Source organism: Neophocaena asiaeorientalis, unplaced genomic scaffold (assembly GCF_003031525.2).
Source record: "Neophocaena asiaeorientalis asiaeorientalis breed wild unplaced genomic scaffold, Neophocaena_asiaeorientalis_V1.1 scaffold141, whole genome shotgun sequence".
Taxonomy (NCBI): domain Eukaryota; kingdom Metazoa; phylum Chordata; class Mammalia; order Artiodactyla; family Phocoenidae; genus Neophocaena; species Neophocaena asiaeorientalis.
Window position 1 is genome coordinate 3,638,038 of NW_020174267.1, and position 25,457 is coordinate 3,663,494.

Here is a 25,457-nt window from a genome sequence, read left to right on the forward strand (position 1 = left end):
AATAAATTATTAGCAGATATTGAAAACAGCAATATTTATTAGCTTATGATTCATGTATTTCAAAAATTCTGGCTATTATTAACTTGGCCTAATTCACATCATCTTATGCCAACATCAGTGCAATTCTTGTTTCAGAAACATCTGAAAATTTGGAAGCCACAAGAAGAAATAATTTTTAATTCTGCAGTCACAGTTAAATGGGTTTAATTTCATCCAGCCTCAGCATATAACACCTGAAATAATACTTGTCTGGCCATCATTAAAACCTATAGAAAAATCAGTCCCTTAGATCTTATGACCCACTTAAAACAACTGTAAAATGTGTGCTACACCAAAAACCGACACCTGAATAGATGTGAAGCTACAGTTATTACCATACCCAGTAATATATAACTATGCAAAAACTGGCTTTGGTTAATGAAAAAAATATAACAAAACGAAGGATAACATCGATTCTACTTGCAATCCTTCAGAAGCAATTTGAGAATAAGGCAGTGGCACATTCTTTTCAAAGAAGAAAGGTAAAGGATTCTTGTGCCTTCTTAATGTCATCACTTTTACCATTACACTTTTACCATTACATTACTAGAACAGTTCTGTTCTAGTAAACAGAACTATTTCAAAAGTGCTAAGTAAATTTCTCCCAACTCTTTTATTTCTTTACATATTTACATAAATGCAAATAAAGAAATCAGGTGTTTCTCGGTTAATAAAGTCTTCTTTTAGATTGCAAGAGATTTAACCAAAGGGCATTAATTATGGCCTAACTTATTCTGATGCCCAGAAGCAATTTTTGAGATATAACCCAGAACCCGATAAATATGTTTCCCCTATTTTTTATTCCCTGTTTCTCTGCCTCCTTTTCCCTTCACTTGACACATTCAGGACCTTAGCCTGCCATAATATGGAACTGAATTATATTTTATTATTTGTTGGTTCTCTTGTAGACAGACCACTTTATGAACATAAAATCATAGATCTGTTCCAAAGTAATTCAAGGGCCATATGGTCCTAATTTGGATTCACTCCACAGCATTCTCAAAAACTAGCTGTCTGCTTAAATCTCTCATATATAAGAATTTACCCCTTATTACATAGTAATTCCATCGTGAGATCACTCATTGTTAGAAAGTTACTGCTTTATATGCTGAAATAACAATCAGCTTTCTTTTATGTTTCATGCATTGGCTCTTTTTGTTCTCTCTAGAGCAAAGCAGGTCAAACAAAACAAAGTGAAACCAAAACCAACCAAACTCCAATTATCTTCATCTATCTGAATAGTTCATGGTCTCTAACAGAACTGTGGTCACACTGAAGACTTTCCTATCCAGGCTAAGTCCTTATTTCCAAAGATGTTCCTGTCTTGGCTCCCTCTCCTTTGGTTATGACCCTTAACTTAAGCAAAACATTTAGACGTTGTTTAATCAGGATACAGAACTATTCTCCTCTCATCTGGGGATTACACTTTTATTCATGCCTGATAAGATTATCAGTTTATTTAATCTTGAAAGGGTTTTTACTACCTTCCTAAAAAGGAGAAAAATGGAACAGCTTGCTTTTTTTTAAAAAAAGGCAAAAACCCCTCAAGATTAACCCCTCTGCATATACAATTAACTAAGATAGGAGGCATCACATTTTCTCATCATAGTCTTTACATCCTAATAATTTTCAAATCCTCAAATTGAAAGCCAGGTCTCCAGTCAAATATCAACATCTAGAAACGTATTATGCAAGCACTTAATAAAATAACAAGTTTTTGCTATTTAGGAATAAATTCAGGAAACTAAAATATGCTTATTACCTTCCTGGGTTACATAATACATGTTCTCTGCAATTACAGCACTCTTATCTTGTGAATCCAAGAAGAAGAAAGTAGAGAAATCTTCAACATCAGCAGTTACTAAAAATTTTAATATTAAATGTTAAATAATGAATAAAACATTCACAACTCAATAAACATTTATAGGAAAGTATATGGAAGGACTGTATTACCTGATGTAGATATTAAATTAAGGTACTGCCCTTTATTGTACAAAATCAAAGGATTTATACGGGGCACAACATTATTTCTATCCATAAGGAAGTCAATTGCATTTGTTCGATCATTTAATGTACCCTAAAATAATAAAATATTATTTAGGTAACATATGTGATTTATATGCAGATGTTTTAAAATTATGCAGAGAACACATTTAAAGACTACTGAATCTAAAATAAGTCAATAAGTAATATGCAATTTCGGATTCTTATAATAAATTTTCCTATAAAACTGTGAAGTTTCTTTCCAATTAAGCAATTTTTTAGATGCAATTATGCACAGATAAATTTAATTACTACTTTAAAAATCATTACTAAACGATCAGAATGGAAACTTTCACACAATTAACTTTTGCTATTAAAAGATATTTTTAATATAAAAATCATCTATAAATATCATTCATCAGATATTTTCTCATACATGCTTACCTACCATAAAAACTTCCTTTTGTAAATACGCAGTTTCATCCATCATTCTGTGAAGAACAGCCGTTTCTAGTTCCCTAATACTCAGCTCTTCATTGTGAAAGGATTCACCATTATAAAGAGCTTGAGGCAAAGGACCCAGGCCAGTCATCCTGTAATAGCTTGCTCCTGCCTATGCAATTAAAAAATACCAGAGAGTTAAACAGAATATGTTTGTCTGAAAAAGAAACACATAAAGAAAGAAAGGGACAGGGCCGCATTTTGTATGTCATAGAAAAAATGTTAATTTTGCTAATTTTATCTGTCCTTTCCAAACATTATTTAAAGGAAAGTAATTTACCTACATAGAACAAGTCAGAAAACTTTTTCTGTACAAGGGCCAGATACATATTTTAGGCTTTGTGAGCCGTCTGGTCTCTGACACAACCACTCAATCGTGATGTTATAGTGCAAAAGCAGTGGCACACAACACATGAATGAGTGAACGTGGCTGTGTCTCCAAAAACCTGTATTTATAAAAACACATGGTAGAAAGGCTGGATTTGGCTCATGGGCTGTAGTTTGCTGACCCCTGATAGAGTATGACATTACTTTAAAAAATGCATTTACCTGCATAAGAGATTCATTTCTCGCTATACTCATTTGTTTAGTTAACATTTATTGAATTCAAGCATTTGGCTAGACTTTGTGAATACACAGCTGAAAAAAATCTGCCTTCAAGGGGCTCACATATATACAAGCAAAACTGAGGCATATACCAGATTGTATGGGAGCCCAGAAAAGGAATGACGAAGCTTGAGCGTGGAGGGGAGGGATCACAGAAGGCCTCTGTTAGGGAGTGACACTAAAAGTCTTAAAGGATGAGCAAAAATATGCTAGGGAGATAAAGTGGAGAAAGACATTCCCAGTGAAAAGAGACAGCACTGCAAGGAACAGAAGGGAAGAGAGATGTGGTATATTTAGGTAATGGCAAGTACTCTTCTGTGTCTACAGTGGGAGGAGTTACATAGGGAGAAGATGTGGAGTCAGAGGGGATGGGGAGAGAGGACAGATCATGAAGGTCCTCGATATCTGGATTTTATCTTGTGAGTGATAAAGCATCACTAAACAATTAATTCATTCGCTACTCAACGCTACAAATCATTAAAACTGTCATTATAGCCAACATATTCACAATTACCCTATGAAGCTAAGGACTACTATTACATCCACTTTACAGATGATAAAACAGAGTCACTCCCAATGCCACATAATGACTACACTTTGGAAACAGACTTTGTACTTACATCTGTTTGACCAAGAGTCTGAACTCTTAAGCACTGAACTATATTATCTCTGCATTTATTGGACATTTACTGTGTATTAAGCAATGAGTACATAAGAATGATATGCAAACTGTCCTAAGAAGACATAGTTTAACAGGGGGAGAGATGGATACATTAAAAATAAGTTTGAATAGATATCCAGGGGTACTAGGGAGGGCATGGTCAATTCTACCTAGGAAGAGGGCTCATGACAAGAAATACGATCAGATCTGCTCTTTAAAAAAAAGAATATAGTGGCGACAAAGAGAAGGAAGAGGGTGGGAGAGCATGCACTGGGGGCGGTGGGTCAGGGGCTACTGCAAAAATACAGGAAAGAAAAAGCAAGAGCCAGACAAAAATCAGTGGTGAGAAGCAAGGAGAGAATGAGGCAGTTTCTGAAATATTTAGTTGACAAAACTGACAGGACTTGATGATCTACTGTTCGGGAGGGTGTGAGGGAAAAGAAGTTGGACAACTATCAGGCTTCTAGTAGCCTGAGTGCCCTGGGAGAATGATGGCGCTACCCTCTAGGATAAGGCACAAAAAAAGAGAAAAAGGTTTGGGGTAACAAGAAAGACGATGGGCATGGTTTTAAATTCATTTAAGACGCTTATGGGCAATCCCCCAGGCAGCTGAATACATGGCTTTGGACCTTAAGAAGGATATTGCTGCTAGAAATACAGGTTTTCTTCTGTTTTCCCCTGTGATTTTTCAGTTAGGCAACCTGTCTATTACAAAAGCTTTAATTACCACAAATAAGCCATAACACTGAATTTTGTACTTTTAGCCTACATCTCAATTCTGAGCTGTAGACACAAATATCCAATCACACTTCACATCCCCTATGGAATTCTCACAGGCACCTCAAATTCAATATGTGAAAAACTGAACTTCTGTTCTTATTCCCCACTTGGTTTCTCTTCCACCTCTTTCCATCTTGGCAATGGCATTACCACCATCCCAGTGAGTTAGTTGAAGCCCGGGAGCCGTCCCTGACAATTTCTCTTCTCCTCTCTCCCCTTTCCAATCCAGCAGCAGGTCCTGGATTGTATTTCCCAAATACCTCAATTGTGTCCATTTTTCTCTGCCTCTACTCTTCCAAAAACCTACTAGCCCATCTCTCATCTCTCACTTAAATGCTTCCTAATCCGTCCTACTACGTACACTTCTACCCTCTGACAATCTATTCTCAGCAACGGAGAATGCTTTTTGGAGAAAATGCATGTCACTGTCACTTCCCTTGCTTAATATCTTCTCAGGTTTTTCACTGTTGCAAAGGTATTCTACTGTTTTGAGTTCACAAGCTTGTTAATTAACTACGGCTCACCACACTCTGTGTAATCAGGCCCCTCGATTACACTTCCAGCCTCATCTTAGGGACTTCCCTCTACAACACAAACACATACTTGCTACATCTACTCAGTAGTAACACCAACTCTCTTCGTTCCTTCACATTCAGGACATCCTAACATTTTTCTCTGGAATGCTGACTACCTACCACTTCTTTGTCTTCTTTTGTCCAACTGTCCTCCTACTTCTGGACGCGGATTTCATGTCACTTTAATGTCACTTTAATGTCTACATATTGCGTATTGGGTGGGCCCCTTCTAATAAAGACTCATGTCCATCAATTTGGGGAATTTCTTTGTGGTATTTCTCTAATGCTTTCCTTTGTTTTCTCTGTTCTTTCTGAATCTTGTGAATTGACGACTGTTTACCTTCTTACATTTCATGTGTCTTTTTTTGTCTCTGTCCTAGTAAATTTTGGTTTTATTTTTAATTTTCAAAAGATCTTCCTTGTACTCTATTCTTTCACCTCTTGTGGACAGAATATTGTAAGTACTCAATAAATGTTTGTTGAAAGAAAAAATAAAGTTTGGATACAGACAGAAAACTACAGGAACCTGAGTTTAGGGAATAAAGGCCTAAAACATTTATTTTCTTTGTGACGTAGTAATCAGAATGATTTCTGAGGCATGAAGAGAAAGGTGAAAAGGGCCTATAGGACTGATGAATGTTTAGAATAACTCTTGGGAGGAATAGGTAAGGAATAAAACCAGGCACAACTAAAGGACTGTAAGTAACACAGAGTCCAATTTAAACTGGAGATTAAGTCGACTTGAGAAAAATGCCGAAATTAAGAAATGAAGATATCGTCATTACAAGACAGTCTTACAGGGAGAGAGGAATAAAAAAGGAGAAAACAGAAAACTGAACTCACACACAAAAGATGGGATTCAATGTTTCTGAGGAGTGTACTGAATCCGTAATCTTCACAAAAATCCTCAGTGTGTTTCATAATTTCAGGAGAATATGACTACAGGTATCTTAAAATTGGCAACACCATAAAAATACTCATTTTGCAGCTTAACTTGATAAAGAGTAAAAGTGGATTTCTGATAAATATGGTAGATTTATCACACGTGCTCATCTCGATTCTGCAAGTTTCACTACGCCAACTACAGATTGGCACTTGCCACCCACCTCTACAAGGATTAAATCATGAGCTGCTGCAGCCGCTGACCTTCAACACCTCCTGAAAGGAGTTCAGGGTGGAGATCAGGAATGAGGCACTCCGTGCTCTGAGAAAAACTGGCAGAACAGGTCTTCAGATAGATATTTTCAGGAGCCAATTTTATGAGCCCAATTCTTATTTCTCCTCTTATCTAGAAAAGCACTAAAATCCTTCATGGTGACGTCTGCTCCTCGTGACTAGCAGTAACCTTCACTAGACTAGCAGAAACCTTCTGCAAAGAAAATGTGCTTAATTGCATGTACTCCCGTCACCAAAATCACATGTATACTGACCTTCCCCCCTACCTCTTCGGAGCAGTTTCTCAGAGCTGTCTGAAATACCGTCTCCCGGGCTATAGTCCTCATTTTGCCCCCAATAAAACTTAACTCGTGACTCTCATGTGCGTTTTTTTAAGTCAGCAACTAAAATGAGAGTATAATAATAAAAATCACGATGACAACGATGATGGTAACAACAATAACAAGATATGAGCCCACAAAGAAAAACGGGAGAAAAGATAAAGAGTAGATGACCAAAATAGAAAGGGAAGTCACTCCCCTGCAGACAGAAAGGAACGTCAACATTTTCGGAGCCCCTGAGGGCTAAATACCTAGGCTATCTTAGAAGGAGAAGATAAGGAGCAGAGCACGAAATGTGGAAACTTGTTGAGAGTCTGTATGCAGAGAAGTTGTATACCAAGGCCCCTCTCTCAATCCTGAAAGGCTAAACTATACTGCTTCCCTTTACTCTCTGTTGAAATTGAATCACAGAGGCTCTAGATTTGGGGATTCCAGGTATAGTGGAAGGCTGAGAAAGGGGATGGAAACAAGACAGAAGATTGAAGGAAAGTTCACATTCTTTCAACCCAGCCTATTACCACATCCTATTTCTGGACATATCCTATCGCCTCATTTCCCACACCTGCACCCTTTCATTTGCCACATATACTCCTTCTAAGAGGAAAATAAAGAATTCTCATTTGAAGAAATCAAACGCTGCAACAGAATGCCAGCATTCGAAAAGACATTTATTTGTTGGTCATCTAACTGAAAAAACTGACTCACTCCCCAAGTGAGGCCCATCAACCGAAAAGACCCGTTTATTTGTAAGCAGCTTTTTACGGTTTCATACTTACATGTCAAAGACAACCAGACATCATAATACATTTGACAAATGCTTCCAACACAAAAAAGGAAATCAAACTGGATGAAAAAGGGAAGCTATAGAAGGCAGAGATAGTGCAGGGCAGAGAACAACACATCAAAAAGCTAACATTCTTAGATTAAAAAACTGTGCTCATGAAAGAAAAACTGGGCATTACAAAAAGGAATAAAAGAAGAAGAAAAAGTAAATAATTGGTCAATCCAGAAGATTCAGAAAGAACAGAGAAAATACAAGAAAGGAAAGCACTGAAAAACAACACAAAGAAATTCCCAGAATTGATGGACACGTATCTCCATTAGAAGGGACCCACCAAACACCCAATGTGTAAATGAAACAGGATGAAGACAAAGACATATCATGAAATTTCCAAGCAACAGGGATAAAAAGATCCTAAAAACCTTTAAACAGGAAATATAAATAAATAGATCAAAGAAAGACAAAGGAGTCAAAATTAGATTGGTATCATTCATTTCAGTAGCTTATTAGGAGCTAGGAGAGAGTAAAAGAAAGCCTTCAAAAATCCACACAGAAAATGATTACCCAGTCCGACAATCAATAAAATGCAAATATAAAATAAAAAACTTTTATATAAAAGAGATCAAAGAATTTTTTTCATGCATACTTGCTTGAGAAAGAAGTAAAAGCAAAATAAATCAAAAAGAGGAAACGCACAGTGTTCATGAAGCCGGAGAAAAAGCAGAGATCCAATGAAGGAAAGCAGCAGAGGCAGATCCAGAAATGACAGCTGTGCTTCAGGTACAGAGGACAACAGTTCAGTTTAGACAAAATGCCGAGTGGCTGCCGAAGGGCATTCTTGGGGCTGGTGTGTGGGGGGCAAAGTGCTGGCTTGTTAATGGCTTTGTTTGTGTAAGGAAAATTCTAGATAGGTTATCTGACCAATCTCTTGACTATCTCGATATATTTGCAATAGGTAGAAAACTACGTGAATGAGTAAAAATGGAGTAACCCTTAAAGCTACAAAAAAAAAAGGTGTTAAAAAACAACCACAGTACTTGACTTACTAACAAGGAACACTTAAAAAGTCACACTCACACTAAATATTCATTTAACCAAAATGTGTTAAAAACAGATCTGATAATCAGCTGGTTTGCAACTGCACAGGACTTTCCAATTCTTATTGTACTGAAATACTTTGGCACCAGTTGGTAAGTAACTGCTGTCTTGGGATGGCGATTCCCCACATGAGAACTACCTTGACCGCTTTCCCAGACCATCCATGTCAACATGATTCAGCTATAAGCAAGTCAGTATCAGCCTCAGAATGAAGGCTTCGAAGACTCCATTCCAGTTCGAGGATGTGCTTTGATTGTTTGCTCTTGAAGCCACAACAGGTTTAAAATATTTTAAGTACTACCACTGGGACTGGAGGAGACCAAGGGAAGGTCAGGAGGTGGAAGAGAGCTCAACCTTCAATTACTGTAAGACTCAACAAATAATATCTAAAAATTAAGACGTGCAAACTTGAGGAATACAAAAGAATAAGAAGACAAGATTCCTTTCCTTAAAGTACTTATAATACAGTTGGAAATGAAATTTACATCCAAATATATTATGTATAAAAAGGTATATATTATGTATAAAAAGGTAGTTAATAGGAAACAGTAATATTGGGTTGTGAACACCAATATCTGAGGATAACATGGTGTTAGATATTTCCATGGCAACTGATATAAATAGTATGTTTTGGCTACATAAAATTATCTCAACTTAAAAATTCATTTGTATCACATCATATGTTGCTGTTGCCTTTACCTAGAATACATATGAATAAATGAATTCATTTATTTCCACATAAAAGTTAGAGTCTTGTTTGTAGAGCCATTCAGCCACTCTTTTGATTGGAGCACTTAGTCCATTTACATTTAATTATCGATAGGTAGGTACTTATTGCCACTTTTTAATTGTTTTAAGGTTGTTTTTGTAATTTTCTGCACTGTAAATTCTGAGAAGTATCTGTTTTGGTACTTTTAAAAAAGCCAATAGTGGCAACTTAAATACTGTATACAACTTGTGTCATTCAAAGGTATAAATTTCCCTTTTTTCTGAGGGTCTAAAATCTAAATCATGAGTTAATTATACTGAGATCATTTATTCATGAGATTATAATAAAAGTTTCTTGATCACATTTTTAAAAATTTGCATTCCAGCTTACCTTTCTTTCACCATCATATTTAGAATAAATTCCCAAAATATCCCAAATATTAGCATGAGGAAATTCATTTTGGAGAACACCCTTCACATTGTCCACAGTGAGTATACTGTGATTCTCTACTTTTTGGTACATCTGTGAAAATAAAGATATTATAATTAATTTTCACCTTAATTAGTTTTATTTCTTTCCCTTAGCATGCATATTTATAAAATAAAGAACATATTTTATATTTTGTAAGTTCTAAGCATACTATATACATACATATATATACACACATGATCCCCACACATACACAAATAAACCATTTTAAGAATACAATCTATTATCCTATAGTAAAAATGGTTTTGTGAATATTCTTTGGCTTTCAAAATACCATATCATATTTGTATATTCTATTTTGATCAAACCAGATGCTATGATTCTTAATAAAATAATGGTTAACTTTATTTTTTTTTGAAAACCTGCATGCTATTTTATTTCCATTAGAAAAATATTATCTGTATAAAATTTGATCCAGTTTCTTCTCCTTTACCTCTACCATTCAAACTTAAATGCTTTAATTTCACTCAAGTAAAAGCAGAATCATGTATCTGACATGAGAACTAAATAGTTCATACCATTAAATTAACAGAGTTTAATTGAATTAGGTGTGCTCTTTATTATTTCTCAGGAATAGTAACTCATCTTTCCTACATGCTATTTCCCTTTACTTTTATTTTTCTGGGTAACTATGTAATGTGTGTCTCTTTTCCCACATCCAGTAATGAGTGTTATAGAAGTGTAATTTATAACATCAGTAACTAGATTCATCATTAATCTTCAACTCATGTTCAATCCCCTTATTATATGGTATTTCCATAATAACTTCAGATATTTCAGTCAACCTTACACTTTCCAACAAATACTGTAAAAATTAAGATGTTAATTTAAAAACATTATTAAAATTCCAGACTAAATAACACTGGGCCCACTTAGAGCGATGCCGTCACGAGAGGTCCTTGGACAGCTACTGCTTCAATCTCAACACGGCCTCCTTTGTGCAAAGCAGCAACCTGGTAAGCAGCTCTTGCAGGAAAACTACTCTGGAAATATTGTTTGTAGATGTCATTGACAGTATAGAAGTCGTTTATGTCAGCCAGCAAAACAGCTGTTCTTACCACGTTCGTGAAGTCACAGCCTGCTGCTTTCAGGATTTCACCCATGTTTGTAAGAGCTTGTTTAGCCTCTTCTGCCACCCCTCCTGGCACAAGCTGTCCACTTGCAGGATCCATGCCTAGCTGTCCTGAAATGTAAATGGTCCTGTCGACTAACACAGCCTGACTGTAGGGACCAATGGCCGCTGGGGCTTTCGCGGTGATCACCTTTCTGATCAAAGACGACATGGCTAATCCTTTTTCCTTGCCGCCCCTCAGAGACAACTCAGCCCATTGGATTTTTTAGTAGCATGTTGTTTAGTTGCCATGCAAGCTTTTCTTCTCATTTCTCTTTCTGTGATTTCTAGTTTCATGCTGTTGTGGTCAGAAAAGATCTTTGAAATAATTTCTATCTTCTTAAAATTTTTTGAGACCTGTTTTGTGTCCTAGTGTGTGCTCTATCCTAGAGAATGTTCCATGTGCACTTGAAAAAGAATGTATATTCTAGTTTTTTTGGGTGTAATGTACAGAAAATATCAATTAAATCTAACTGCTCTATTGTGTCATTTAGGATCTCTGTTGCCTTACTGATTTTCTGTCTGGAATATCTGTCCACTGATCAATGGGGTGTTATAGTCTTCTACTATTATCGTGTTCCTGTCAATTCCCCCCTTTATGTCTGCTAGTATTTCTTTTATGTATTTAGGTGCTCCTTTATTGGGTGCATATATGTTAACAAATGTAATATCCTCTTCTTATATTAATCCTCTTATCATTAGGCAGTGTTCTTTTTTTATCCTTTATGGTCTTTGTTTTAAAGTCTATTTCATCTAATATGAGTATTGCTATCCCTGATTTCTTGTCATTTCCATTTCCATGAAATATCTTTTTCCATACCCTCACTTTCAATCTATGTGTGTCTTTTGCCCTAAAGTGTGTCTCTTATAGGCAGCATATTGTAGGCTCTTGTTTTATTATCCAATCTGCCACTCTATGTCCTTTGAGTGAAGCATTTAGTCCATTGACATTTAAGGTAATTATTATTTTTTTTTCTTTTTTGCAGTACGCAGGCCTCTCACTGTTGTGGCCTCTCCCGTTGCGGAGCACGGGCTACGGACGCGCAGGCTCAGCGGCCTTGGCTCACGGGCCCAGCCGCTCCACGGCATGAGGGATCTTCCCGGACCGGGGCACGAACCCGTGTCCCCTGCATCAACAGGTGGACTCTCAACCACTGCGCCACCAGGGAAGCTCTAAGGTAATTATTGATAGACATGTATTTATTGCCATTTTAAACCTTGTTTCCCTTAAATATTTCCATTTAAGGTAATTATTGATAGATATGTATTTATTGCGATTTTAAACCTTGCTTTTGTATTTCCCCTTTGTTCCTTTCTTTTTATTTTCCCTTTTGCAGTTTGATGATTTTCTTTTGTGCTATGCTTAAGTTCTCCTCTTTTTTGTTTCTGTGAATCTATTTTATGTGTTTGATTTGTGGTTTCTCTGTTTTTCAATTATGTTATCCCATTACTATATCTACTTGATTTAGACTGGTAGTCATACAGGTTTAAATTCTAAAAAAAATTTAAATTCTAAAAAAAAAAAAAAATCTAAATTTTCTTATTCCCTTCCCCCACATTTTATGATTTTGAGGTCCTCTTTTACATCTTCATGTTTATTCTTTTGCTGTTCATTGTAGTCATCATCGCATTTCCAATTGTGATCTTCTCTTTTCTATAGATTCTTCCTTCTTTTCTATTTAGAGAAGACCTTTCAATATTTCTTTTAGGATAGGTTTAGCATTGCTGTATTCTTTTAGTTTTTGCTTGTCTGAGACATTCTTTATCTCACCTTCCATTCTAAATAATAATCTTGCTGGGTAGAGGGTATCCTAGGTTGCAGGATTTTCCTTTTTAGGACTTTGAATATATCTTGCCACTCCCTTCTGGCCTCCAACACTTCTGTAGAGAAATCAGCTGATAGTTACAAAGGAATGCCCATAGGCTAACTCTTTTTCTCTTGCTACCTTTACAAGCCTCTCTTTAACTTTTGACATTTTAATTATAGCATGTCTTGGTGTAGGTTTATTTGGTTTTTCTTGTTTGGGACCCTCTGTGCTTCCTCTACCTGTTTATCTGTTTCCTTCTTTAGGTTTGGGAAGTTTCCGGCAATAGTTTCTTCAAATACATTTTCAATCCCATTTTTCTTCTTCTCCTTCTGGGATCCCTATTATGCATAGATTGGCATGCTTTATATTATTCCATAGGTCTCTTATATTGCTTTTATTTTCATTTGTCCTTCTGTCTGCTGGTTCTTATTGGGTGATTCCATTATTTTATCTTCCAGATCACTTATTCATTCTTCTGCATTATTTAGTTTGCTATTTATTGCCTTTAGCTGAGATTTCGTCTCAGCAACTGAGTTTTCCAATTTTAATTGGCTCCTCTTTATAGTTTCTAGTTCCTTGTTACAGTGATCTGCACTTCTATCGATAGTCTTTCTTAATTCCTTCAGTATTTTTATTACCCCCTTTATGAACTCGGGACCTGGCAGATTGGAAAGATCTGTTTCATTGTTCTTTCAGAGGATTTTTCTTGTTCTTTTGGTTGAGAGTGGTTCCTCTGCTTCTTCACTTTACTTTTATTTCTCTGACTCTATGAATTTGGGAGTAACAAGTATCTACTGTGGTCTCCAAGGGCTGTTTTTATGCGGGAGCATCCCTGTGTATCCTGCATGAGTCTAATATCTTTGGCGTGAGGGCTGTTTTTAGTATGGATGTCTGCCACGTCTTTCCTCCATGTGTGCTGGCTGTTATCTCCTTAATAGAGGGTGTGACTGGTGTTGTGGTGACCAGAGCCTGCACTGGATGTTGAGTGGGGCCTCCTCTTTGCTCTGTGGTTGTCACAGCCCTGTTGGGGGCTGGGTCTGCTCCATAGTTGTTGGAATAGAAGCCCCCAGATGCGTTTCTAAGCTGTGGTGTGAGGTATGCAGGACTGGCGTGCTCCAACTGGTAGAGGAGACGTTGAGTGTGCCTCTGCAGGAGCTGTCCACCGGGAAGTGCAATCTGTGGTGACGTCTGTCACCTGTTGTGCGGGCTCACAAAGTAAACTGTTGCTGGCGCTGCGCTTGACCCTGCCTCAGTCACGGGAATGCAGGCAATCAGCCTGGATGTCTCTCAGGTAACTGTGCTCACAGAGCCATCAGTGTAGTTCCACTGAAGTCAGGAACCAGGACCCACTGTGGGAGCTAGGGAGTCAGCCCAGACCCCAGCTCCTGCAGGGAGCTGCTCACATGTCCTGTAGGCTCTGAGCTTACAAAGGTCCTGTGGCATAAATCCACTAAAGCCGCCCAGGACAGGGCTCAGATTTCAGCCACCCCCTTCCAAAGTCACATGGCCCCTGAGGATCAGCTCAGATTTCAAGCCCACCTCCACTTGGGGGCAACCCCCTGCACTTGCAGGCTCCCAGAGCTCTTGAGGCAGAGCTGAGCCAGCTCTGTTCACGGTAAAAAAGCTGCTGCTATGGTGAGGTCCCACCCTCCCTTTGCACATTAACAATGAATGGGGCTTTTTATGGTGGACCTGGGCTCCTTAAACACACTCCCAGTTTTGGTCTGTACTGCATTCTCCCCCCTTCAGGCTGTCTCCACACAGCCAACCCCAGTCCTCTCTCCGGTCTGTCTGCTGAAGCCTGAGTTTCAGCACCCCACCCCCGCATGCATCAGCAGACAGAAGTCTCATGTTGGGCAATGCAGCGAGGTGGCAAGAACCATCTGTGGTGGTCTCTTCTGTTTCTCCTGTTGCAGTCTAGCTTCTGTACTCTCCTCTGACCCTCTGAAGCTGGCTGATCCCCCAGCCACTGAAGAGGGTTCCCAGGGTAAGGGAACATTTCCTCTTTCATAGCTCCCTCCCAGGGTTGCAGGTCCCATCCCAATTCTTTTTTTTTTTTTTTTTTCTTCATCCTACCGCTTACATGGTGATCTTTCTTGCAGTTTTGATTGTATGAGGTCTTCTTCCAGAGTTCAGTAGGTTTTCTGTGAGAATTGTTCCACAAATAGATGTATTTAATGTATTTGAGGGAGGAGGTGAGCTCCACGTCCTTCTATTCCACCATCTTGATCCCTGCCCCCGAATTTCTTACATATTTCGGTATTAACCCCTTATCAGATACGCGGTTTGTAAATACTTTCTCCTATTCTATAGGCTGCCATTTGCTTTTGTTGATGGTTTCCTTTGCTGTGCAGAAGCATTTTAGTTTGATACAGACTCCCAGTTTATTCTGGTTTTTCTTGCCTTTGATTTTGTCAAATCCAAAAAATTATTGCCAAGATAAATGTCAAGGAGCTTAACTCCTATGTTTTCTTCTATGAAATGTTTCTTTTTTTTTCTTTTACAGCATCAGAGCTTATGTTCAACTCTTTAATCCCTTATGACTTGATTTTGGGGTATGGAATAAGATAGGGGTCCAGTTTCACCATTCTGCATGTGGATATCCAGCTGTCCCAATACCATTTATTGAAGAAACTATCTTTTTCCCATTGTACATTCTTGGTTCCTTTGTTGCAAATTAATTGATCACGTATCAATGGGTTTATTTCTCGGTTCTCAATTCTATTTACCTGTTTTTTTGTTTTGTTTTGTTTTTTTGCGGTACGCGGGCTTCTCACTGTTGTGGCCTCTCCCATCGCGGAGCACAGGCTCCGGACACGCAGGCTCAGCAGCCGTGGCTTACGGGTCTAGCCGCTCCGTGGCATGAGGGATCTTCCCAGACCGGGGCACAAACCCATGTCCCCTGCATCGGCAGGCGGACTCTCAACCACTGCACCACCAGGGAAGCCCTATTTATCTCTTTTTATACCAGTATAATACTGTTTTGATTATTATAATTTTGTAATATATTTGAAATCAGTAAGTGTGATGCCTCTGACTTTATTCTTTCTCAAGACTGCTTTGCCTATTAGGGGTCTTTCATGGTTCCATATGAATTTTATGATTTTTTTTCTACTTCTGTGAAAAATGCTACCGGAATTTTAAATGTGCTAAATCTGTAGATTGCTTTGGGTAGTACAGAATATTTAATGGTATTAATTCTCTAATCCATGAACATGGAATATCTTTCCATTTATCTATGTCCTCTTCAATTTCTTTCATCCATGTTTTATAATTTTCAGCGTAAAGATCTTTCACCTCCTTGGTTAAATTTGTTCCTAAGCATTTTACTTTTTTTGATGCTATGGTAGATGGGACTGTTTACTTAGTTTCTCTTTCCAAGAGTTCTTTGTTAGTGTATAGAAATGTAACTGATTTTTTCTGTTGCAACTTTATTGAATTTGTTTATTAGTTCTAACAGATTTTTGGTGGGGTCTTTAAGCGTTTTCTACATACAAGATCATGTCATGTGCAAACAGATAATTTTGCTTCTTTCTAATTTGGATGCCTTTTATTTATTGTTTTTGCCTAATTCTCTGGCTAGGATTTCAAATACTATGCTGATTAAGAGTGGTGAGAGTGGACACCTCACCTTGTTCCTGATCTTAGAGAAAAAGCTTTCATCTTTTCACTGTTGAGGATGATGTTAGCTGTGGGCTTGTCACATATAGCTTTCATTATATGTTGAGGTACATTCCTTCTATACCTAATTTGTTGAGAGTTTTTTTTTTTAATCATAAAAGGCTGTGAATTTTGTCAAATGCTTCTTCTGCATCTATTGAGATGATCATATGAGTTTTATCCTTCCTTTTGTTAATATGGTGTATCACACTGATTGATTTGTGTATGTTGAATCATCCTTGCATCCCAGAAATAAATCCCACTTGCTTGTGGTATATGATCCTTTTAAGGTACTGTTGAATTCACTTCTTTAATACTTTGCTGAGGATTTCTGCATCTATGTTCATTAGGGATACTGGTCTGTAATTTTCTTTTCTTGTAGTGTCCTTAACTGGCCTTGGTATCAAGATAATGCTGGGATTGTAAAATGAGTTTGGAAGTATTCCCTCCTCTTCTATTTTTTGGAAAAGTCTGATAAGGATTGGTATCAACCTGTCTTTAAATGTTTTGTAGAATTTGCCAGTGAAGCCATCTGGTCCTGGGTTTTCTTTGTTGGGAGGTTTTTGATCCCTGATTCAATCTCCTTACTAGGAATTGGTCTGTTCAGATTTTCTATTTCCTTCTGATTCAGTCTTGGTAGGTTGTATATTTCTAGCAATTTATCCATTTCTTTTTGATTGTTGAATACTTGGCTTGTGAATAATTTCCCACCTTTCTTTATCCATTCTTCTAGTATGCTTACGTTTAATTTACTCACACTTAACATAATTTTTGGTATGGGTGGATTAACTTGTGTCATTCTGCTATTTGTTTTCTATATATGTGTCTTTTGTTTATTGATTCTTCCTTTACTGTCTTCTTTTGCGCTTAAGAGATAATTCTTAGAGTGCCATTTCGATTCTTCTTTTGATTTTTAAACGATTTTTAAATTTATTTTCTTTGTGGTTACTCCAGTAATTACAATATACATTGGAACTTACCACAATCTACTTCCTATTAATCCTAATTACAAAATATAGAACTTAAAATAGATCCATTTCATTCTACTTTGTACAATTATTGTCACATGTATTACCTCTAAGTAAGTTAGAATTTATGTTTCATTAAATCTTGTATAATTTAAAGAGAAAAATATATTCATACAGCCTTCTGTATTTATCTACATATTTACATTTTATTTACAGTTACCATTTCATTTTTTCCTGTAGATGTGAGTTACCATCTGGTGTCATTTCCTTTTAGTGTTTCTTTTTAGGTGGCCAGAAATTCTTTTCCTGTGAATATCATTATTTTACCTTTTTCCAAGGATCATAGTCCCTGTTGCTTCTTGTTGAACATCTGAAAACAGACTTATATCATGTATTTTGTTCAGTTTTATAAGTGCTTACTGTAGGATGGCTAATCTATTGTTTGTTACTCCATTGTGGCCAAAAGTTGAAGTCTTAAAGTGCTTTTACATTCTCTAACTGAATTCATCAAATATTCATTAAGTATGTAACATAGACTTTTGAATCTGAATGTTGTAAGGTAGGGAGAGAAAATTAAACTACTTGTATGTCTGTACAGTCACTGTGCAGTAGAGCTGAGATACAAAGTAAGATCATTTTACTACAAATAATGTACTTACTCTACCATAATTCTCCAATATATTTCAATAACTTTCATACACTGTTATTATGACTTTGGCCTTCTGTTATATTCTTCCTCTCTCCTGATACTGTATTTTCAAATTAATTTAAATATAATAATTAGCTCATTGAAAGTAATGAAACAGTATTAAAGAGAATTTATAATTCACGTATTTTACTAAAAGACAAGATTTTGCTCAAATTATTCTAAATTAGTGAAGCTAAGTGATCTAATGGACATAATACTCTCCCAACAGAATGTTAACTCAACAACGTTTTACCTTTCTATGGGATATAAAAATTTGGTGGTCACAGCATATACAGTTTGAAAAACTATGAACAATCTGACCCTTCAGACCCCAGAGGATTCTAACTGCTTTCTCTAAATATCTCTTCCTCACTGATTTTTCCTTCTTCTTCTTCCTTTGTTTAGCACAACTTATAGGCTATTGCACATATTCAATACTTACTTTTATGCTGCTTTGTACTGAATCATATGGTTTCGAGTGCAATTCAGTTTTCCAAGAGATTACAGTACTGTGCTGAACATCACAGTAGATAATTCAAAAGGCAAGGTACTGACAAATATGCCATCATGTGCAAATTAAAGTCTAATACAAAATGCTCAAAGAAGAGAGATTAAATAGAGATAATTAAGGTAATTTAGGTCTCAATTATAAATAATTAAGGTAAAGGTAATTTTGGAAGGTCTTGACGTTTCTTGGTGTTGAATATCATACTGATCCTTTCACAGTGAGGTAGGTGGACTTTAATAAAAGATTTAAGTCAATTTGACTGAATCCCTTATAAACTCTTACACCAATCAGTAAAACTAATAGACTGAGATATAATATTGACACTTATTCCATGGTACTATTTTACAGAATACAGTGTATCCCCAAGTCACTGAAGTGTAGGTAACTTCTATACCTCAGGACAATGACTCAGTCAAGTATTTAGTGGTTTTCGTGGGAGCTCCAGAAACAGGGCAGGAAATTTACACTGCTTCGGTAATTTCATTTTCAGTTTGAAGAAGAACCATTCCCTGTTACAATAATGGTTGACAAGCCAAAGAATAATAAATATAAAAATGAATAGTTGTTTAAAGCTATAACCTGACTTTCTGGATAACAACAGTATAGCTCTTTAATACATTTATATTTCCATTATGAGCCATAAGAGAGTTTCAAACCCTCCATTATAAAGTAATCTTCTTACCTCTTCTTTTTCCTAAATAAGGTTCTTACCAATTTCTGACATTTCTTATAGTCTCTTTGTCAGACTCAGCATCAATCTTACCATTTTGACACCAATTTGCTGTTATGAAGTTTTCTTCCTCCTTTGAAATTCTCTAGGAAGTCTCTATATACTTTGTCATTTAGCACATTTAAGTTTGAAATAATCTTTTCATGATTTTATTCCAAACCCAGCTCAAGAATTCTTCCCTTACTAATTATTTTCTATTAACATGCTTCCTCTAAATTTATACATACAATTTAAGTTCCTTTATTGGTTGGGTAAACCTAAATAAATGCCTAGCGTTGGGCAGAGCCTCATTTATAAAATGGGGACAATATTATGTACTTCAGCCGGGAGCTGCAAAAATCAAATTCATCATGTGTACTAATCCCCATGATAGTTTTTATAAACTTTGAAATGTTAAAATAATAAACAGTAATAATTACAGTAATGCAAAAACCACTATACAGCCTAAAGAAATTATATGTAGTACATCAACTCACGTGGACTATGGAAATAAATGCTTGTGATACACCATGCTCTTCTGTAATATAGTTGAAAGCTCGCCAAAGAGCAACTCCAGCATCATTTTTTCCATCAACTTCATCATCTGTATTAACAATGAACACAAAACCAATTCTAGGAAAGAGGATGAATGAGAGATGTTACAACTGCCTCTTGAACCACAATAAACCACGGTTTTTAAATATTATTAGGCTGGAACATCTAGATGGAGGGAATGTGTTAGTATCTGGGGTAAAGGGGAGTATTATTATTTGAAAAGCTTTGATTTGTAATGCCTTTTCACCAAAATCCTCATCTCTGTTGGATTCCTCCAAAATGTAAAACTCTCTCTGGTGGTGACATTATCAAATAGCTATTTTTTTCCAGAAAGAAAAAGTGGAGGGAGTGTATTCCTAACACGACCCGGGGAAATGGACCCATCCTTAAGTACCCAAGTGACAGTCATTCTCTCAGGAAGGCAACAGGGTAAACAAGACTACCAAGCAGCTCTGATTAATGGAGTCGACCATAAAGGTGTATGATTTTTCACAGCACACAGCTATGTCGTGTCAGGCACTAGAGATGACCATCACTTTGAATTCAACATTGACACTCCGTGTGACACAACATGAACATCACTGGATTTCCTTCAGTTGACAGTCTGTTATAAATTGATAATTACCTAAGAGGAATTTTATGATAAAAGAAAAGTTCGGCAAGTTTTATAAAGTCCACGGTATATTCTTGAGCCGGATCAATAAACAGAACCTAAAAAAAAGTAGATAGACTATAATCACCACTTTGTTCTAACACTTCATAATTTTCATGAAATTGAAACTTAATCTAATTTCTGTAGCTAAAAGCATGAAATTCAAGGTACAATTTTTAAAATTTTCTAGCAATTTTAAAGAATTTTGAGGAACGTACAAAAGAAAGAATTTCACAGTTTACAAATTTCTAAAAGCTACACACCAAAATATAATACACGAAATTTAATCAGGTTATTCATCCTCTTTTTGAAGCACAGCACTAAGTAAATATTTTTTACAAGAAGTGAAATACCTTATTCTAAGTGTTCGTTGGATCTTCTGTGATGAGTTTTTTAAAAAAGGAAATAGAAATTGAATTTGGATCCAAAAATTAACAGCATTAACATCTGCTGTAGGAACTAAGATATTCAATTCCTATGTGAAAAAAATATAAAGCCCTAGGTGTTTTCTCCACATTACAAAGTTCTATAAGGTTATTTAACATTGTAATAATGAACATTTATATCACAGATCACATAGTAGTATTTATGTACTTTTCCCTGAAATGTACTTAAATTAGTTCTTTATAATAAAGAAGGAAGAAAAGTTCGATCATAAATTGCTTTTAGAAAATATAACAGTAACCCATCAATTTAATGATGGTATTATAAAAGCACATGAGGGTTAAATAATAAAAGGCAGGTTATGTGACACTGCTAGCTTTTGATACCTAGTCAGCCATGCCACCTCAAGCTTGTTGCATCAGGCAAATACCCCTTTCCTTATTACTCACATGCCTATTTACCAAGAGCACGGTAGTCCAAAAAGAATGGTGATATCTTTATAAAAGATGTATACAAAATTTCAAAGTATAAAACTTACCAAATTATGAAAATTACGCCTTATGAAAGGTATACTTCCAGGGGACACTGGCTTCAAGAGTTCCCGGCAACTTGAAGGCCACATAACATACAAATCATCAGTTTCTAAGTCATTAATCCACTAGAAAAGAATCCAGAAATCTGTGAAAGCTATATTAATACTTAAATCATTTTCAAAGCCGGATTTCACTGTCAAACAGCAAGTGAAATATACACAAGATTTTCTACATTTCTGATTAAGTATAAGAAGCTAGTTGAACATTCTTTAAGGAACATATATGTGCAAAAATTTTATATTCCCATAGCCTTCTACATTAAGCCTTCCCCTTCCAAAACAATTGACTCCATTTACTCATATGTTTGTTTTTCATACTAAAAAATAAAATTGTATAAAAATTACTCCGATAAACCATTTAAGGTACAGGAGGCAAGGAGGTCATTTACCTTTCCTCTAAAATTTAAAAGCTTGGACATAAGGAAAATAAAACGACTTAACAAAAGTTAAATGTTTAAAACCGACATTTTGGACGTCCAGTTCTAATAAAGATGGAATAGCTTATATTAGACTAGCCTTTCGCCCCCCCACCCCGAAACAATGACAAAAGGTAGAGAAAAGCACTGTCTAGAAGCATGGAGGTAGGGGTCAACCAACAATTAACAACTGAGGAGTTACAATCCTTGAAAGCAGGAGGCAGAGGAGGCAAGCTCCTCAACTTTGTTGCTGGGGGCATTTTCCAAATTGCAGCCTGGAGGAAGAGAATTCCAACAGAGAGTGACAGTCATATTGCGCTGTCTCAGTGTAGGGAAGATGTATTTCCTACATATTGGGAAAGACAGAAGAGAAAGTTAGGGCTGCCAAACTGATGAGATGTGAGATGGGGGCAAGTCCAGCAGAGGAGGAAACCGCAGAGAAGAAACCAAAGAAATCTCCGCAGAAACTCCTCTCATTTGCTGACTACTCATCTACACATACACATGGCAACACGCCTCCCCCCGCAAAAAGGCCAGGAGAAAACAGAAACGCGGAGGTTGAAGCTGCAGGCATAACATGTTACTGAAGAGACAGAGGTTGGAGCTCAAGGTGGAAGGACTTTGCTAAACACTGAACTTTCATTTGAGACCCAGTAGGGCCAGACGCTAGGAGTAAGACACAAAACAGAAGAACTCTCACACAGCCTAAACTCAAGCCTCAACAGAATCAAGTAAGCGTCTGGTACCCGGACTGCCAGAACAGACCTTACAATTCTTTGCTTCTGTAACTTTTCATCAGCAGCTTCTGGTTCTTACCAAAAACTGTCATGCCAAAAGAAAAGGACCAAATATCAAAATGCAGGAGAAAAAAATCAGACAATAGAAAGGGACTTAGGCAAGGACTTTAAAATAACAATTCATATACATTTTAAAAAGAACAAAAATAGATGGAAAGATGGAAACTTTTAACAGAGAACTAAAACCTATTAAAAAAAAAAAAAGAACCAAAGGGATATTTTAGAATTTAAAAGTGTCCGTAATTAAGAAATGGACCAACTTATCAGGTGGTTTTAATTGCAGACCAGACACAAAAGAAGAGACAGGGATTAGGAAACAGGATGACAGATCAACAGAATGTATATTAACTAAAGCAAACAAAAATAATGCAAAGTCAAAACAAAGTGTAAGAGAGATGAGTGACACAGGCAAAAGGTCTAACGTACCTGTAGCTCAAAGTCAGAGAGGAGAGGACAAATGGGACAACGCAATACCTGAAGAAATGAGGAGGCTTTTGCAATAATCTAGACATGAATTTCTGGAGGGCTTACTTAAGTCAGAGGCAGTGGTTTTAGAGAGAAGGCAGAATTAAGAGACACACACAAAGAGGGATGAAGAGGAGGGAGAAATCTAGGGTAATTCATGGCTTTCAGAGAGGAACACTGTATCAGCAGAGAGACATTAAGCTTTACGAAGTAGGCTTTTCCAGGGGAGAGGACAGGAAAGCAGAGAAGGAGTTAACTCGGTTTCAGACATCCTCGTCTATAAGACATCTGAGGGGGGATGACAGTTGACAGTTGTGACAATTTCTATTTTAGTGGCTAACAAGTATGATGGGTTCTGGGATTAGCTTTTTTCCACTAAAATTTGTCTTGGTGGTACTGAGATAGAAGGGAGAACTTTAGTCTCCCTGGAAAAATCAGTAGTATTGTCTCTTATTTATGTTTCTGAGGTAATTCTTGCCAAGATGTGAAGGTAATGGGAACGGTTCTAAATCCCTCACAATAGGCCCGGGATCCTGTGAGAACTGGAACTTGCTGTAGACTCAGTCCGCAATGTCTAGATTAGTTAACTGTTCTCCTGCGGGAATCCTAGGTCAGAGGAGAAGGCGGCACCACGTAGAGGATGTGAATATCCGATCCCCTTGGTGGTGAGTTGTAGTTTTCACTTCAAGTGAGAAACTGGCATTATGCTTTATGTATTAGTCCCACTGACCTTGAATTAATGACTGGAGATAGAGTCACTTCTAATGTGGATCAAAACAGCTGCATGTGTCTATTTAATATGCAGATTCCTTGGCACCACTTCAGGCCTACTAAATCATCCCTATTTAAAACAAGTGCCCTACGTGATTCTCATCACAAATACTCAAGTTAGAAAGCTAGAGAAATGGCCTGATTTACAGCCATGGGTGTTGGGTGAAGTAACTGACGTAATACGTGGATCCATTCTGGAGAACTACTGAGACAACACTGGACATCACATTGACTAGGCCCACAGACACTGAACCGCCCCTTTCCTTAGTCTCAGGTGAGTACACAAAAGCAGCAACAGTAACTGGAAGAGCGCTTCACAAATTCGCATGCAGAACTGGCACTGACACTCCAGTGATCTACCTCCATCCATTCTGTTGGTCATAACTCGGGCCTTTCTATCTACTAGGCTTCCAAGATACTGAAAAAGAGATACTGTCATTTATAGATTAGAACCTGGAAGACAATTTCCTGAACATCCAAGGAGCTATACAGGTCAACAAATAATCACATAATGGGTCATGCTGTTAGAGGCTGACTCTCTCTCTGAGAGAAGCAAAGAACTTAAAAGACTTACAGTTCACATCTTCTGGGCTCTCTTTGGGGAGTGACATTAGCTAAAATGGCTGAGCAAGGAACTCCAAAACTCTGTCCTTATACAGAAAATGGAAAAACTAGAAAATCTGTGGGAATGAACATTTTCAGAACCATGAAAACTAACCAAACGCTTGCAGCAACGCTGAGAGTGTTTATTCAAGAAAAATGGCTGCATCTCAGTAAGAACAGAGATGTGTGGCATTATAACTTACCTTAGTCCCATCTCCTGCTACCAAGCTAATCAGTAGCCTTGAAAATGACAGCTCACATTCCAGTACCAATATTACCAGAAGCAGTAGAATGGACTTTATTCTGAATGAATTGTAACTTTTTGTTTGAACTGTCTGGTGACTCCCTAGAAAACCTTCTAAAAAGTCTTGCCTTTATCCTGCCTAACTTGTGATTTGCCTAGTGTTAAAGCTGCTACTCTGATTTATGGAAAACATTTACAGGCAAATGTTTTAGTCACTCCTGAGACAACAGAAAATAGCTGGGACACACAATAGAGTAACCACAAACTTAGTGAGGAAAGGCTGGGGAATGAGATGTTTTGGGAAACAGGGCTTTGAGAAGTTCTGACGTATTCCTGGAAATCTACAAGGCCATGTGCATGCCCAGGAACACGTGCATGCTCAGGAAAGACCTGAGAAGGCCCTACATTCTTCTCACCCCTGGCTTCCAAGCTCTACGCAAACAAGAACTGAAGGATAATGCAGAGATGCAGACCACGTGATTGAATGTTTAGCGTGTGCTGCTCCCCCTCCCTCCATGTGCCACACACACAGAGCCCCTGTGCAAAGACTGGGAGATTTTCTGGTTTGAGGCGTGTAAGTAAATCTCTGTCCAATACTTAGCAGATGACTAGGCTAACATAACAGACACTTCTGTGGCCACACATGAAAAAGAACACAGACTTTATAAAATTAGTCACTAAACAAATAACAAAAACAGCAGCAAACAGCAATAACAAACCCTGGGGAGAGGTGAGAATCTGACTTCCAGAAGTGCCACAATACAATATTCAAGATGTCCAGTTTTCAACAACAACAAAAAAGGCAATG

At 37.1% G+C, this 25,457-nt stretch overlaps 1 protein-coding gene and 1 pseudogene across 2 annotated transcripts in view; both read right to left on the reverse strand.

Moving 5' to 3' along the window:
• UGGT2 (UDP-glucose glycoprotein glucosyltransferase 2) overlaps window positions 1-25,457 on the reverse strand; it is a 165,058-nt gene that overhangs the window by 74,280 nt on the left and 65,321 nt on the right. Inside the window, exons 13-19 of the mRNA XM_024755268.1 lie at window positions 21,300-21,419; window positions 20,351-20,436; window positions 19,668-19,803; window positions 9,620-9,751; window positions 2,471-2,635; window positions 1,993-2,116; window positions 1,802-1,900 (exon numbers count right to left, since the gene is read on the reverse strand). Of these exons, the coding sequence (XP_024611036.1) occupies window positions 1,802-1,900; window positions 1,993-2,116; window positions 2,471-2,635; window positions 9,620-9,751; window positions 19,668-19,803; window positions 20,351-20,436; window positions 21,300-21,419 (862 nt within the window). The remainder of the gene's footprint in view (window positions 1-1,801; window positions 1,901-1,992; window positions 2,117-2,470; window positions 2,636-9,619; window positions 9,752-19,667; window positions 19,804-20,350; window positions 20,437-21,299; window positions 21,420-25,457) is intronic.
• LOC112406484 (2-iminobutanoate/2-iminopropanoate deaminase pseudogene) lies at window positions 10,083-11,031 on the reverse strand (annotated as a pseudogene). The gene has a single exon (XR_003004565.1). The product of XR_003004565.1 is annotated as a 2-iminobutanoate/2-iminopropanoate deaminase pseudogene (transcript).